Raw genomic sequence first — 17,644 nt, forward strand, 5'->3', positions numbered from 1 at the left:
CTGGAGGTCAAAGTCGGCGGAGGAGTGAAGGTATGTGCAGAGTGCAGTGCTGCCAGTCTCTTTTTATGCCTGTGGCCTTTATGCAACTTTACAAAGCTATGAATTTTAAAAGTCTGTTGACAGCAGAGACTCATCCCACATCTCTGTATCTATAAGGAGGGAAGAAACAAAAGGGTTGATAAAAGAGTACTCACCACATGGCCTGGACAGAAACTGGCTTGAAAACATGGATCCTGCTGACCGTCGACACACTGAAACCACTGTGGAGAGTAACGAAAAGTTCATAAATGGGATGCCAAGCTAATCGGAGTAGAGCAGTTCAGCAGTCAGTTGCCCGGGGGAATAGTAAGAGGAAATAGAAGGTAGGTGTGGTGTCTTACCCATCTCCATCCAAGTGGATCAGGGTGTCACTCCACAGAGGTAGAACCAGGCCCACCGTGCAGCAACTGGGCAGGACAAAAAACAACAAAGTTAAACAACAGTTCAACAAAACAAGAGAAACTGGTTCTACTTTATAATACAAGGACAACACAAAAAAAGCAAAGCAAAAAGAAATAACTGAGAAGCGAAATTCCTATCAAATATAAAAGGCAGATAAGAGCATGCTGCTTCCTCCTTCACTTTAAGAAAACTTGCATTTTAGCCGCTGGCTACACCACACTGACAATATTCCATTGTATTATAATGATTTTTATGCATAGAACACTTATCAAAACAGAGTTACAATATAAGATAAAAACATGATCAAACAATTAAGAAAACAGGGCACAAATACACAGAATTAAACAAGATTAAAACCAGACACATAGCTAGGCACAAGTCAAAAACACGTCTTGAGGGTGATCTATTAAAATGTAGAGCTCAACCCTAAATTGCACTGGCTGCTATCGAGGTGAAGCTAAAACAAGGGTAATACAGTGTTTCTCCTTAGCTCTTGTCAAGAGTCTGGGATTTTATGGGAGCCAAGATCACATTACAGGACACAGTAGTGTACTGTTGCCATGGCGCTGACCTATCAGAGGAGCTGAAGTCCATGCCCAGCACGATGCTCTCCTCTGTGTCTTGTCGACCATTGGTGGAAACCACCACCATGTAGCGCGTGCACTGGGGGTAGGCGCTCTCCAGACGCACCGCCTGCAAGGGAGGACAGGTAGGAGAGGTGGAGGGAGGGAGTGAGGAAAGGAGAGAAAGGAGGAGGGAGTGGAGAAAATAGAAATGTAATTCCAAGTCACTTCACTCATTTCTCATTTATCCACAATAAATATGCAGGAATTTGTCCAGGTAGCACTTGTGCAGAGTTTCACGGAGCTCAAGGAGAGGGCAAGAATATATTTAGGTATTTATTTATTCAGTATCTCGGCATTCAAAATTATAGCAACATGACACACAGTATAGTTACAGGTGTAGAGGGAAGTGTAGTGAGTGTCCCGTAGTGCATTAGCCCAGCGTACTGTGAGGTAGTTATACTTTACAGAATGAGCAGCATGAAATTGCTGTGATGGTTAGAGCAAATTTCTATAATTTCTGAGGCTGTAAGGTCAGGCAAAGCCTGAAGAGACGGAGGGTTGTGGAGACAGAAGTGGACTCAAAGAACAACTGTTAATACCGCCCAATCACTTATCTCCTGAAGGAAATTTTCTTTGTGTTTCTGTGTGTCTGTGTGTGTGTGTGTGTGTGTGTGTAGTACTGACCAGTCGGATGGTGTCCTCCGGCCGCAGCACAGTGAACATGGTCTGAAGGTGTTGCTGGAGGTCACCTGGAAACAAAAGGATTTCAGCATCATCATCTAGTGTCATTATTCCTCTTGGACAACATTCACATTCTTGGCATTTAAAGTCTGACGTGGCAAAGTTTCATGTTTGCGTCAGAGTCTCCTTCACTTAGGCCTACGTCCTGCCTCACTTCTGACTAACACAGAAAAAACAATACTTTTCTCTGAAACAAGCAAAGTTGCTAATGCTTTTTATAGTAATTGGCAGATCTCGCATTAAAGCTGAGCAACTCCTCCACTCAAGACTGTATTTTTCCACAAGCAGCAGCAGTGTATTTCTCATCATTTTCAAATTTCATTATCAAAACATTTGCAGCTTTTTTTGTGTGCATTCTTTGATACAGCAGTGGGTTATAACTGAACTTATCTGCCTTGTTGTGCAACAGCTCCAGTGAAGTTAGCCCCAGCTGTTACATACAAGGCACTAGAGGAATGTCTGTTGGAAAATATGTTCTGTTATTTATCTCATGGTCTTCTATAGGGGTTCATTTCTGGGGCCAGAGGCTGAGAGTCAAGCAGATTGGAAAGAAACATTGGGAGATGCTGCAGCTGTTGTGTGTTTGTGTGTGTGTGTGTGTGTGTGTCTCTTTACCTGTGTGCTTGTTCCTGCGCTGACTGATGCGAGGGGCGGAGTTAGGGGTGGGGCTATTTCCCCTGGGAAGGAAAAGGGCAGCTCCTTTTACCGTCAGGAAACTCTCACTAATACTGGAAGAGAAAAGAAGAAATAAAGACATCAATATACGCCTCAAAGCCTAAGAGACAGACAGGGACATTAATCAAACTTAGCATTTTGACCTATTTATCACATTTATTCTTCCATGTAGCCTAATTTATGTAATTAAATAAATGTACTTCAATTGTGTTATCACTTGCACGCACATGCTGACCATAATATCTCAAAACAAGCCGATGAGGGGGACAAGGAACAGACCAGTGCTGTCATGGGCTTATGTCAGCATCACAATGCCTCATTCAGCCGGCCTGCTGCTCTGCCTGCAGGCTCCCCAAATCAGAACTGACAGACCGGTGCAGGCAAAACAAGATCCGAGCCCCAATGTGAACTCAGAACACAATGTTCTCTGCTCCTCCACACAGCTGGATTACGCACACAGACACACACACACACACACTCAACAACAGCTGCCAATAGGGAGGGATGGGGATTGGGAGGAGATTGGGGGTCCTAGAAGGAAGACAGACTGAGTCCCCTCCTCCACACTGTTTTGCCAGAGATAAGAGCTGGCCAGCGCAGCGCTCCACACTAGGGCAGGTCATATTATGTGGAGTTCTGTTCCTCTCTGGAACATTTAATCTTATTAACTGTGACTGAGGTCACTCGCATAGAAGAGGAGGACAAAATATAAACTAAGGTCAATGTTTCAACTGGATACCAGAGAGTGAGTGTGTGTTTATGTCCGGCGCACTTGTATGTGTGTGACTGACTAGGTTTTTGTTCAGTGCCTCACTGTGGCACACTAACCCAAGTCACTCATGATGCTAATAAAACAGGTTGGGAGACCTACTTCTGCAGCTGCTTATGACGGTGTCAAATGACAGCCACGGGACCAGTAAACCATAACCTTAATGATGCTAAGCTAGGAGACAGCCTGCTCTGACTGGAGCTTATAGACAGTTGGCACATGGGTGATGGTACCCCTGCATTCATTCAGCAGTGTGGGTGCAGCAAGCACAAGAAAACTGTCACCACTGCCAGAGAAACTCATGCATTAAAAAAAAACTTCCAAAGTACAGCCATCATGATTGGAATTCACACTCCTACACGGAGGAGGAATCCATCGAAGAACATTTTTAGCTCTGCAACTTTCGTTACAGCCAACACCGAGACCACAAGTCAAACTACCATGAACTTACCTAGGAACAGGCACATTCATGCAGCCACAATCATGACAGCCAGCCAAACTTGGGTCTTAAAGTTGAATTTTTATTTATCTGCTTGGCTATGCCCAGTTGGAGTGGTGTTGATTTGTTTTTGTTTCTTTTTGACATTTTAGCTCCTTTTACACAACACATGTTAATTTTTTGATTTTCTTTTTTTAAATTAGCCTACTCAAAGAACTTCAGTGAACTTCAGTGAAGGCTACAGTGCTCACTGAAATTTGTTCATAATAAAATTACCTTTGAAATTTGAATAAACACTGCCAGTACAAGCCAGTTTATAGGGAAAACACTGACACAGAGAGTTGGCAGACCTGTTCTACCATCTTCTCTTCAAATGTGACTACAGTGGTTTATATGTATAGTGGCACAGTCTAGAAGACTAGACACACAAATGCTGAATGTCACTGAAACCTGAGGTGCTCACATCAAAGCTGAGAATATCTTTTCTAATTACAGAGAGAATTGGCCGGCATTATTTTCACTGGCATCCAGTGTGTAGACTTTTAGGACTCGGGTCCCATCTCTTCCCTGGCAACAGGCTACACTCAATGAACCCACTTTCTACAGTTCATCAAGTTCTACAGCTCTTCCCTTTCACAGTCAAGGCAAAAAAAGGCCAGTGCCGTCTGCCACTCAGTCTTCCTGTCACCCCCTTGTTCCCTGTAACTTCATCTCTCCATCCTTCCAGCCATCCATCTGTCCTTCCTGCGTTTTGCTGAGACCATGGATGTACAGAATCAGGAGGCACAGAGACAGACGGAGAGAAAACAAAAACATAAAAAGCGCAGGCTTGTGCTGAGCTCATTTCCCATAACCCATCCACCCCTGACCCAGCTGTTTCCTCTCACTCTCTCCCCTCCATCACTTCCTCTTCTCTGCATTTCTCACAAACTTCAGTTCTCAGCCCACATTTCACTTCCTTCACACTCTCTCCTCCTTCTACAGTAGGTCACCTCCTGTTCTCTTATTTCATCACTAACACTGCACGTTCCATTTTTTTTAAAAGTGTCTTTAAACCTCTACGCCCTTGGTGCATCGTTCTGAGTTGCGGCAAACACTTTTACCAGGCCAACAGAGATAGCTCTTTGGGAATGGTTTTTGTACCTTCCAGCAAAATGATGGATAGTATTATTTAATTCATAAGGAGCAAATGTACATGAGTTAAGCTATTTGAATTACAGGTTTCATTTGTTTTCCAGTGTCATCTCTCCACAATATAGAATATATTGAAGAATATATCGAACATTTCTCGGATGGGGGGTCCTAGGACAAAAGCTTCTCTGACTGGGGTTTGTGGCCCAATAAGTATGCCTTTTTTGGGGCTCCCTGACATTGGTTTAGGCACTCCTGAGATAACTAGGTCACCTTGCGCTATTCACTTTAGCTTGTTCAACATCTAGACCTGGTGTATCAGTGTCCCACTACACTCATGCAGGGGCTCATGTGCTTGGCAATGACCATCTATAGCAGCACTACTGTACAATGTCATCTGTAATATAACACTCACACTCTCCGTAAGAAATACAGACATAAGGCCATGCACGTGCATGCACACTAACACATACACTTGCACATCTCCGCATACAAATAGACGCATGGAGATGGTGGAATCTAAGCCTAGGAGTCGGGGGTGTGTGTAAATGACTGTCAACCACGGGCTAAAAATACAGTAGTCCTTTAAAAGTCTCAGCTATTGATAGACTGCATTCAGAGGAGCTAGGCTGACTTACTGTACATAGAAGCTTCTCTTTGACAAGGCAGTGATCTGATAGCCCACTACAGAGGTATCAGTGAAACCTAGATGTAGTCTGATTATTTGGACTGAGGAACTCTAGGCTCTTAGGCTAGTAGTACAGACACACAGAGAGGCAGGGCTACGAGGGGGAAATACACATTTGGATGGGCCACGACATTATCTTGGGCTGTTTCACACACATTCACACAAGATACAGCCATGACGCCACACCAAGGCTCTTGTCTATTTCATTTTTGCAACATTTTCTTACATTAGTGGTAGAGACTTAAGCAGGACAGGTCACAGAAGACAGCCTAGACATCTAGAGAGGTGTGCTTCTCAAATAGGCTGGATGAATGAAGAGCAAAGGAGAAATGGAGAGAGAGAGGGACAGAAGGATAGAGAGGGGAAAATGGAGAGAGGGGGGATGCACACAAGTGAGTGAATGAGGGATGGACAAGGACGGATGGGGGATAAAGAAGGGCCCAGTCAGAGTGAATGTATAACAGAGGAGTGGGGTGGGTCATCCTTTGGCATGCGGCCGTCCCAGGCCCTGGGCAGAGGCGGTAGGTACTTGTTAGGGCAACAGTCACAGACACAATCATCACTATGTAAGGACCACTCCACACAGCAGGCAGATAAGTGGGTGAGCCCCCCTCCTGTCCCTGCCCATATTAGTCACTCTGAGGAGGGGAGTGGGATAAATATAGGGCCAGGCTGCATGCACAGCAGGCCCCACTAAGGCCTTACGAGTTCACACCAGAGTCAGATTCGACCCATGAGAGAGACAGGGAGTTAGTTAGTGCGTGTGTGTCCACAGGTGCATATTAGGCCTTGCTGCTTGGGAGGCACAAAAATGGAAAATGTTCAAAAAAAAGAAACAGTGACAGACGGATGAGCAGAGAGAAACAAAGACAGTCAAGTTAAAGATTTATTACAATTACAAAGCAGATTCTTGGGTAAACTGGGAGACATAATGAGCCAGTGTGATCAGGAAAACCAAAGCAGAAAAGGGTCAGGGCTGAAAGAGAAAGGGAGATACCTGTCCAAACTAAAGATAGACTTTCTAGATCCACTGGCACGCACACCAGTCAATGTTCAGCCAAGACCTGTTGCTTTTTGTGTGTGAGTGGGGAACTCCCGCTAGTTCAGCTCCAGTTTCCTTAGAAGCCCAGTGTGCAGGCCAGGGTCAGAATAAACACAAGCCCTGAGTGCCAGCCACCTCGGTGAACTGCACATACCTGACGCAGGCATGCAGGGCTATTCTGAGAGGAAGAGGAGGTAAATTTCCTTCTAACAGTATACCCAAACTCTAGATAGAGAGACAGAGTTGAGGAAGGTCAGTGAGAGATTTGAGAAAGTCTGCTGGTGCTTTAGTGTACCAAAAGTAGGCAGCAAAGTGGTCCAATGTAGCTCAGTGGGTAGATATAGGCTTGTGGCAGTAAAAGTGAGGGGGTTATGGGCATCCACTCCCACTGGAATTTATACACTCTTTGGACTGCATTGTACTTTTTTTCAGATGTGGAAGCTCATAAGAAGTGGCACACAGGCCGCATGTCCATTTCAAACACAATCAGATGCCTGGAAACAACAATTGCACACCACAGCTAGTCATGTCCCCATTCCTCTCCACTTACTGAAGCTAAGGACACTAAATTAAGGCAGGTCAGATCATTACTGAACCAGCTATGTAGGTTATTTGATTTTGGGTGCATCACACACACACACACAAACACAAGCAGTGACCTATATCTGCCTTCCCTGTTCAGCTGCCAAAGTCTCTCTCTCTCACACACACTTCAGCTTGTCACGTTTCAGGCTTATCTCTTTTCTTCGGAAAACATGTATGCAACACACACACACAGGCACCAACGGAAGAGGGGGGTTTACTGGTATGTCTAAAATTAGTGGGATAACAATGGTACTTCAGACGCAGTGGTACCACAGGTAACACTTTACTCCATCAACAGCTCCAAGGCTTGTAATTACTCGAATCTTGGTTAAACATTAGAGTCCTGCTGACGTTCTGCTGCATATAGGCATTCACACTGCAAACATACAGACGCATATGTACACACACGATAAACATACAGACATGTATGTACACACACTAAGTACTATAAATCAAAGTCAGTTACAGTTATATGACATTGTGTCAAGGGTCTCTCAGACTGCAAGTCTGTCCCCTGCCTTGTTTGCTCACCCTGAGCACTCCAGAGGGAAGCAAAAAATAATAATAATAATAAAAAAATAAATTCTGCTGTACCCATGATGCCGCATGGCCTACAAAACAAGGAAGTTAGAGCTTTCCCACATCTGCTGCTATTTACCAGACCCACGTGCCTGCCAGTATGCAGTGTGTGTGCCTTGCTGTAACATCTTCCCATAAACATCCCTTGTGCAAACCACGATTAAAAAAACGTTTGCTTAATGGCTGGGCCCTGCCCCAATAAAGACTAAATGCTCAGTTTACTCAATAACCTCACCACACAATCATGTGTAAAATGGCTTAAAAACAAAGCAATCAAGAAGCAGGCTGTCCTTGACTTTCCTTGACACCCACAGGAGGAGGCCAGTTCTCATGCAACCAATTATTGATTGGCAATGTAACAAAACCCAATATGACCCCACACAGCAAAACACAGAGATGCTGTTCAAGGAGCAAATCTGACTGACTTGGTGGGAAATGGAGGTGATGTTGTTTTCATCAGGTTTTAATCCAGTTACTTTTATATTGAATTTTTCACATTTCAGCAAAATTGCAAGGCTTATCTGAGCTAACTCCACATCACAGTTGTGAAATACTGGAACAGGTCAGCCTTTGATCCATCATGAAAGGGCAGGCTTTTGTTTTAACCCCATGTACCAGTGAACTAAAGCCTTTTGCATCTCTCAAGCAAAAGGAAGCCCTTACCTTCCTTTACCTAGCTGGCTGCAAACGCCATAAGAGCACTGGGTCAATCCAAGAATGATTTTAACTCCCAAATAACCCACCAAAGGCAAATAATCTCAGCATTAGTATTAATGCAGCCAGAGACATTGATAATGTTTGGTTTAGTCCAATGACTTTTGAGGAAACAGGGCTAAAATAACATGTAAATAGAGGCTTTGTATGTCTTATAGGCCAGAAACTGTTATCTGAACAGTGGCCAATCAATGCAAACAGGAGACTGCAGAATACATTTCATAGTGTAGTACTAGGTTACTAGGAGATCCAGTGTCACAGAGATGCCACAGAGTTAGGCCTAACCCTTAGTGTGAAGACCTAAAGTGGATACAGGCCCATTGTTGTGGGTCCGCCCATAAGTCCCAATATTTTATGATGAGCCTGGGACGTGAGACCGTAACTCCAGTCGCCGGTATATGGTTAAATGGTGCGTTTGAGTCTTAAATATGGTTTAAGAGGTCTTAAAAACATAGCACTATTTTCTAGAGAGACATTTCCCTGGTTGTGCAGATATAGGCCTATACTTTACTGTATTTTTTTTTTTTTTGTCAGGCTTATTTGAGTTTTAAACTTTATTTTAATTGGCATTAAAATAGTCTTAACAACTTAAATTTAACTTAGAGAAACCTGTAGTCACCCTTTTGTTTTCCCTCAGAAATAGAAGTGATATTTTTCCAGTCCCAACTGTCTTCATTCATATTTTGCTCAAAATGTTGTGAAAATATCCAACAGTGAACCATTACTGTATAACGACCCGTGAGCTGAATGTCATCTCTACAATTTGGCTATACGCACACACATACCCACCTGGACTACAGTTCAGCAGGTCTCATTGTGCTGTTGATATGTGGAAGGCTGGTGCCACAAGGAAGTAAGCACACTCAACACTCACATGCCCACACAAACAATATCACACCCATAAACCAACAGGGGTGGGGGGGATAAGCCCAACTGAAGCTCTGATACAGAGATCAGGTGGGGTATAAGACCGCTCAGCTTAATAAACTAGAGGGGCAGTGTGGCTTTATATGGCTATCTCCATATAGCATGTGTCTGCACCTGTGAGACAGGTAGGATGATTCACATCTCAAACAGAGCCATTATGTCTGAATAAGGTCAGGAAGGAGCACCAAGATGAGTAACACCCTGCTACGTCACCAGGAAATACCATAACATTGATGTTGCAAAACTGTTACAAATGTATCAGCTTACCACACTGCTATAGCAAATGATGCAACCTTGTTGCGAGTCACACTTTCTCCCAATATGTAGCCTGAAGACTATAATGATTTAGTACAGACTTGACTGCATTAGTGACAATAGGCTGAATAGAACACCATACTGCAAAAAATACATTTAAGGGATAGGCAACCATGCACCATAGAGGGTTGAGAATATGCAGGTTTTCATTCCAACCACAGACTACACCAGGTGATTTTGCTGATTAGTTCCTCCTCTCTGGTTGGTACTCCATGGCACCTGGTTGCCTATCCCTGCCATATGTACTTAGGAATATGTTTAAAGATGTTTTAAAAAATAACCAAAATGTAGCCTTTTTATACATTTCAAATCTCTAAACATACTTTGAAATATATGCTGTGGTATAACATATTTCAAAGTATATGCAGTGATAAATAAGAGGTGGAAAATTCTGACCTGAGGCCAACAACCACCAATATAAAAAAGCCTTGATATTTTTTCCTTCTGAAAATACCCTGACCTCATAACTTACATCGGTTTGAAACTACTACGATGTACACAACGATGAGTTCAGGTGAGTTTAACCTCCACTAGTATATCCCGGAGTGAAATCTATTTTTCGCAGCATGAGGGATGAATGGCTTAATGGAATATATCAAAGTGGGAGCTAGATTTGATCTTCTTGTTATCAAAGACAGTGTCAGTTTATTAACTTACAGCTGGTTGATCTGATTTTGAGATACCACCGCGTCGTCGCTGAAGTAGGGCACCATCTTGGCCCCGCAGCAGGAGCAGAAGCAGCCCGCCGACGAGCTGCCGGAGGCGGACACCGAACCGAGGGTCATGCCGGCGGTGGCACCGTCCGAAAGAACCGAAGAGGCGGGGGGCGAGTGTCAAGTGTTCTCGGTCCGTGGGAAACTCTCACTCCTCTCCTATGGTCATGTGGACCTTCATTGCAAGGAGCCGAATAGATATCTTCATTAGGTTTTAAAGGTCGTAATAAAATGGAAAAAGACGAACTCCGCGACGCAAAAAAAGTGAGATGTTCCCAAATCGTATTGCTGTTCCAATAAAGTGAGCAGCAGTACTAAATCTAGCACATGATGTTCCTCCTCCCCCCGACAGCAGCCACTGTCCAGGATTGTCCACTCTCCGCACAAGAAAGCGAAGGCGAGTCTAGCGCTAAATCAATTTCCGTACTGGTATCCAAAAATCATCTATTCCCATCCCAAGAGAGGGCTTGTCCTTTCCCATGTACAGTATGAAGACATATGACTTCGGTCAAACTCTCACCAGACAAGTCATAGGAGGGAGGAGTTGGAGACATGTGCTTTGGGGAAACGGGGGAGCCAATGGGGGCAAGAGGGAAGTGCGACGGCCCACACTAACAGCGCTTCTGCATCGACACTTGCTGAGACACAGCGGTCTGTGTGCCATGCAGGTTTTAACTCCATCCAAAGACTACACCGGGGGATTTCATTGATTAGGACACCTTCAACCGGAGAGAACTAATCGGTGAAATCGCCTGGTGCAGTGTGGATGGTATAATGTACGATAAGGACAATCACCTGTCTTCATTGCCTCAAAAACAAGAGTATTGATAGTGGTGTGTGACTGCATTTGACAGCAAGACCTTGTGCCAAGTGACAAAAAGGAGACTAAGGAAAAATAAATTAATTTGTAATCTATGAACCAACATGTTTTATTAATCTCAATGGTCCTACATCATTATGTTAATATTTTTCAACTGCTGTCCAGCAGCTGATTGAGTGTCTCGGTGTAAGAGGAATTGCATATAAAATAGTCAAGAGGTGATGTGTGCCTTTGGCTAAGAGAGTCAATTAAACCCACATGGGGCTGTGGGTTTGGCGAAGCCAGCTCATGGAGGAGAATCCACTTGTCCCCTCTCCACCCTTCTCTCTCCACATTCACAAACCTTGCTGTGTTACATAAGGAGCGGGAACAAATGAGAACCAGGCTTATCCAGCTGTCACAGACTGAGCTGCAGCGGTGGGCCGATAATGTCGATCGGTACACTGTAACTTATTTCTTACTCAAGAACGGCTGGGTTAGGGACGCTTGAGGTGCACACAATGCTTTGGCTATCTTTTTTATAGCCTATTAAACAGCATTACACTCTTTGGGCGTACTTAGGTCTAGGGCTCTATGGAATTTGACAACAACACTTTAAAAGTACAGCCCCACCATTGCACTCAAAGCACCTTGTGGCCTATAAACAAATGTAACAAACACATCTGTAGCCACCTATTGTGATGTAGAGGAGGTCAGCTCTATTGTAATGCTTATGGGAGACCAGCTTCATGTTTTGGCTGTTTTCCAGTGCAGACTGGTTATCGATAGGGAGTGTGACTAAGAAACAGGGGAGTGCTGTTATATAACACACCTCTGGCTCAGTGTTTACAAACTTTCCCAGCCTTGAGCCTATTGTTCTCCAATCTGCATAGTACAACAGTGTGATTGGTCTGTGCTTGGCCGGGCCTACAATGGTCTCTATAAGTATTTGGGAGGTGACACACTTGTTTATTTACGTTTAGGCTTGGTGCTCACATCTATGCATTACGAATTATTAAAGGAACAAATAAAGGTCTACGTTACCTTTGTATATGGCATGTATATATATGTATATGGCATGTCAAAACATTTAATGTGTTAATATTTCTGGTACACAAAAGTGCAGGGACAGTGTGCAAAATGCAGTCTAGATACATAACTGTTCATCCAGTATGGATGAAAATATCCTTAAATTAGAGATGACTGTCTGTATTGTACTCTCAAAGTCATTGTATGATTCTATACCCAAACTAATGGAATGATTGGAGCTGTATATGAAATAAAACTACCATTCATTATCTCAACAGAAGTCTTCCAAACTAACATGTGCAGTCAGTGTAACACCTATTGGATTAGAATAAAAAGGCCTAAAACGAGCTGAATTTTGGGAACTGAAATCACAATAAACAAGTATGCACAATTGATCATGCAACCCTATAGTGGTGTATTGTACTGAAATATTTACCTGCTGCTGTGATGAAACCCTATGGCATTATGCCATCTCCCCCTCTGGACTTCCCATATTACAGGCTATGGTATTTCTTGTCTTGGGTGTGGCTTGTTGAGATATTTCCCTTCTACACCATTTCCTATTGGTGTAAAAGATTGTCTTGTGTTACTTGTGTCTTGTAATAAATACATTTTTTGTTTAAATGACCATACTGCAGCCTTCACAATGTAGTGCATTCTCTCACATCGCAATATAAATATGAACTGAAGGTATTGTTCAGCCCCGCCATCACAACACAAAGAGGTCAGCCCACATCCAGTGTTTTTTAACAAGATCCCAAGATGAACAACCAGTAGCAGCTCAGCTTCCTCTACATACTGTACTGAACTTGGCATCACACCAAGTGCAGAGTGACATCCGTTACAATGGTGTTGTCAAATTAAGGTCAGCCCCCCTTCCTCTACTGTTCACAATAGCCACCACCAGGACTGCTTCTATGCCTGAAAACCCTTAACGTAGGAGGGACCACAAGACCTTGGATAGCAGATGACAAGGTAGACCCAAAACACGTACAGTGCATAGTATGAGGGTGTGCATGTGTATGGAGGGGGTGCTGATCATTCTGTGAGTACACAGCTCTTCTTCTTATCTGCCTACTTTTTTCTGTTTGTGTGCCTCAACTAAACAAAACAATCCATCCATGACAAACATACAGTTCTTTCTGAGTTAAGATACTAGACAGCCATTCACAGTACATTAAACTTAATGCCATAGTATTTTATATGTTTTGTTTTGTTTTCTGAGATTTGGAGTGAGAGATTCAAACAGTTGCCAAAACAATTTGTGAAACATGTTCTGTCCTTAGGAATATGATGAAATACATACAGCAACAGTAGCAGAAGTAACAGAGGGCTTAGCCTAAGGCATAGGAAACTTTCAAGAAGCATGTGACAGTGTATGTGTGTGTGTGTATGTTTGCGTTCAACCCAGAGCTCAACTGGTTACATCACAGGAGAAAACAAATGAAAACACACACACACACACACCCCAACACCTGCACTACTCTGGTTACACTATACTTGACATCGTGTCACCTTCCTTTCGACAACTCTTGCGTCACAAGTCAGTTTGCCCAATGAGCGATGTCAGCCATTGTTACCAACAAATCCAACACATGCACATACACATACACATACACATACACATACACATACAAATACACATACACATACACATACACATACAAATACACATACACATACAAATACACATACACATACACATACACATGCACACACAACTGTTCTGGTCATGTGGTTCTGTTCAGAGTCGTCAAGCTCACCAGCACCCAGTAGTAGTAACTTATTTGTCTGTGGGCTGGTAACATGAGAGGCTGCTGCTGTGATGTTTAGCTGAGCCCTGGATGAGTTGCACAATCGTCTGCTGCTCCTTCTCTCTGTCAATCTCGTGAATGAGACTTAGCAGAAGCAGGCAGGTCATGAGTGTTGTGGTTGCAGAGTTGTGTGTTTACATGTGTGAGTACTGGTCAGAGGCCCCCCTGAGTGAGCCCTACCACCCTGCTGCCTCCTAGGCCAGTGCATGAGGCCAGCTGTTTACCATATACTGACCTGGAGGTGGGCTACTGTTCGCACACTGAATATTGTTGAAATATGACAGTATCTTGAAATGAGGCTGATCACTTCAGTAGAATCAAGAAGTCAAGTCAGTGATTCAAGAAAATTCTTGAAAAAAATCAATGCATTTTGCATTAGAAACAAACAAGATTATCTCAGATGTTTTCACTTGTGTTCAGAAAACTAAGATTTTAAGACTCAAAACTAGACTAAATTACTTAATATGGAATATGGACATTTTTACAGTGTATAGAGTTAAAGAGTTATTATTATAACAGTGCACACACACACGCACAACTCTGCGCACACTCACACACACTGGCCAGTCAAATACTTTCATTAATGTGGGCTTAAAGGGCAAAAAAACATTCTGAGCCTGAAATGTTCCTGACTGATTTTTTTTTGGGGGGGGGCATACACAGAGCTGGGGGCAGCCCTATACGCTCACTACGCAAGTTGCGTAGGGCCCGCAAATTACGCAAGGGCCCCGCCTCCCCCTCGTGTCAAAGCGTGTGTCAATGTTTACAACTTCGATGAGAGGATGAAGCAGAACTATCCTTCTGGTCACGAAAAGAGGGGAAAAAAACACCATGAGAGTGAATTGCAGGAACAGCAATCAGGTAAACTTGTGTTCTCTCTTCTCCAAGTTTGATGTCGGCAAATAACAGTAACGTTGAGTTGATGTGCTAGCTTGCAGTGCATCTCTCTCTAGTCTGTCTGTCTTGCTAACAAAGCTGGGCAGTGCATCTCTTGGTCTGTCTGTGTCAACTATTTATTACGTTTGATAAATGCCAACGGGCGACGGTGTTTATAGACTGCAGCTCGGAAAAGATAACCGCGTCGCGAACATGCGTTCATGCGTGTGCACAAAATGAAACTCGCGCTTTCCAGCAGCAACCTCTGTGGGGACCAGTCCAGTCAGTATATGGGCGCGATGGCACTCCTCATAGGCGCACATCATTTTAAAACAAGACAATGATTATCTAGTCTCTCAGTCAAGGTTTAGTTACAACTCTGGACTAATGCAAGATGGAAAGCAATGGATTGACATTGACTATTGATTAAATATTGAATTTAAAATGTTGATTAGCTGGGCATACTGGGCAATATGGATGCTCTACAATTTCTTATTTATGTTAATGTTAATATTCACTTATCTTAAGATTCTATAGAAAATATTCTATTCAATAAATATTGTTTGTTTATACCTCATCCTGTTCTGTATAGGTCTACTTATTCTTAGACCGACAGATGGAGCAAACTGTTTTAAAGGAGGGAGGATTGTAGTGGGAGCACTGGGGTGTCAGGTGTGACTGTGTGGCAATGGCAAATGGTTTACATGGCTCACGGGTCAGGTAGGAGGGCCCCTTAGCAGAATTTTGCTTAGGGCCCCATGGAGGTCAGGACCGGCTCTGGGCATACATATAGTGAGCTGTAATAGCCATTAGGCACCTTGACCATATGTGAACCATAACCATTGATTAATCACATCAGTAGGTCTAATTGATGATCCGATGTGTGTTTTGGTGACAATATGACACCTATTTACTCCCTATAAATCATGCTTGTAGAAAAAGCATGTTAATTAAATTGTATATGCAACTCTGTGGGCTGCTGTGGTGTCCCTGCTTGATGTTATCAATATACATATTACAAATCCGTGTGCACGTCTACTAATCCGCGGGCATGGTTTAGGACTCCGTACGCACTGATTACTAATTCGAGGGTACGGTTTACTATTCCATGCGCATGGAGCCCTGCGCGGTTTACCAATCGGTGCCCGTATGGATTTCCACATCAATTATTTTTTTCTTACCAGGTGACCCCCTGGGGAGCTCAGTAGAGGAGCACAGCCAAAGCAATGCCACATTTTTATGCTGAATGACGATTGTAAATTGTGAAAGACAGATCACGTTCAGGTCTGTCATTGCTGCTGGAGCGGCAGCTGTAACTATCGCTCCCGGTGTGGTCAGATATCGGAGTGCGCGCATAGCGGAGTTGTGTCTGGGATTTACCTCATGTGGAAAGAGCACTTTCTTTCTGCTGGTTGAGCACACAGTGCAGAACAAACACCCGGTTCCCTTAATTTGTCGCACCAAGTGTCAAACGGTTTCCCGTCTCCACCTGTTTATTCAATCCATACCTATCGCCGTTTGTTTTTTACTCCTGTCTCAGTGACGCGTGTATCTTCACCAGCTTTCATAAACTTCGTTTCCATAATTCAGCTGTGCTACACTACGGAATCGGTGCTACATTGTGATAGAAAGTAGCTTGCTGTTTTGGATTAAAAAAAATTAAAAAACTTGCTTGCATTCCATTGGTAAATGTAAAATATAGCTTCGCTGAATATGAGTGGATAAAATGCATCAAAAACCAAAACCCACGTGGAGTGAGTTTTTTTTTTTGGTCGAAAAAACATCCATATGCCGGAAATCCAGCACTTGGCCGGAGGTCTTTAGGCCCTGTTAATAAGTTTGTCACTTTACTGACCATTTTACTCCAGTCCATTTCTGCAGGTAGAGAGGTGTGATGAGAGTTGTGGCCATGGCCAAAAATACCTGACGAACACTCCTCAACATGAAAACAAAGCAAAGCAAAGAACAGCCTGAGCTACACCACCTACAGTTCAAATGTTTGCCGACCACTCGGCCCACTTGGTCGCGATAGGAGCACTTAACCTTGGGGAAACAGGGAGCCCTGTTTTAACAGCCAGATAAGACAGACAAAGACGGGCCTGTTAGGGGAATGCATGGGTAAAGTAGGTTATGTACAGTGACAAACCGTGTTCTGCAAGTACAAAGCACTGGGCACAATTATATCTGTTCTTAGCTTTGAGGTAATTGAAGTAATTTCTCCCACTGCCAGCAGGTCAAATACTTAGCAATGGCCAATTACTGTGTTGAGTGATACTTTTTTTTTTTTTTACTATGAGCCTACTTCTCTGTTTAGTTGCGGGACACCGATAAGTGCCCCTGCAGCCACTAATCTAGGATAGGGAATGCTCCATGTGTAAAGAGCAGGTGTAGGAAGACAGGAGGCAGGTGTGACATCCAGGCTAAGTGTAAATGACAGAGGGAAAGCCTATAGGCTTCAAGAGGCATGTCTCAACATGAAGAGACCGTGGTCAAACAGTTGGCCCTACCTTGCCTTGGTGTTCCTCACTGCACACTGCCTAACCATGAGTAATAGTGATTCAGATTCATCATATTCCTGGCCTGATGAACCTGATCTGCCTGTGTGCATCTGGGTCAGAGCAGAGGACCCAGAAGTCTGTAACATGTACACTAAACACTGCAGGCAGAGACTTGCACAAATTATTTTGACGGATTGAGTGTCAGAATGTAGAACTAGGTTAGACTGTTGTTCCAAAGTAATCGTTTTCATGCCGTTCCTCACAGGAACCCCCATTTTAAATGATTCTGCAGGCTAATAGACT

At 43.5% G+C, this 17,644-nt stretch overlaps 1 protein-coding gene across 2 annotated transcripts in view; it reads right to left on the minus strand.

Moving 5' to 3' along the window:
* The window catches only part of ssh2a (slingshot protein phosphatase 2a), a 35,601-nt gene that overhangs the window by 9,740 nt on the left and 8,217 nt on the right, over positions 1–17,644 (minus strand). Inside the window, exons 1-6 of one of the 2 annotated variants that reach the window (XM_071533272.1) lie at positions 10,270–10,792; positions 2,364–2,476; positions 1,692–1,756; positions 1,013–1,134; positions 381–446; positions 195–260 (exon numbers count right to left, since the gene is read on the minus strand). In XM_071533272.1, the coding sequence (XP_071389373.1) occupies positions 195–260; positions 381–446; positions 1,013–1,134; positions 1,692–1,756; positions 2,364–2,476; positions 10,270–10,397 (560 nt within the window). In that variant the 5' untranslated portion in view covers positions 10,398–10,792. Of the gene's footprint in view, positions 1–194; positions 261–380; positions 447–1,012; positions 1,135–1,691; positions 1,757–2,363; positions 2,477–10,269; positions 10,793–17,644 lie in introns of those variants that run through there. The other variant, XM_071533273.1, reaches the window with a different exon arrangement.

The sequence above is a fragment of the Centroberyx affinis genome, unplaced genomic scaffold (assembly GCF_046629955.1).
Source record: "Centroberyx affinis isolate AG114_WGS23_722 - 3 ecotype Tasmania unplaced genomic scaffold, CSIRO-AGI_Caff_v1 ptg002349l_1, whole genome shotgun sequence".
NCBI lineage: Eukaryota > Metazoa > Chordata > Actinopteri > Beryciformes > Berycidae > Centroberyx > Centroberyx affinis.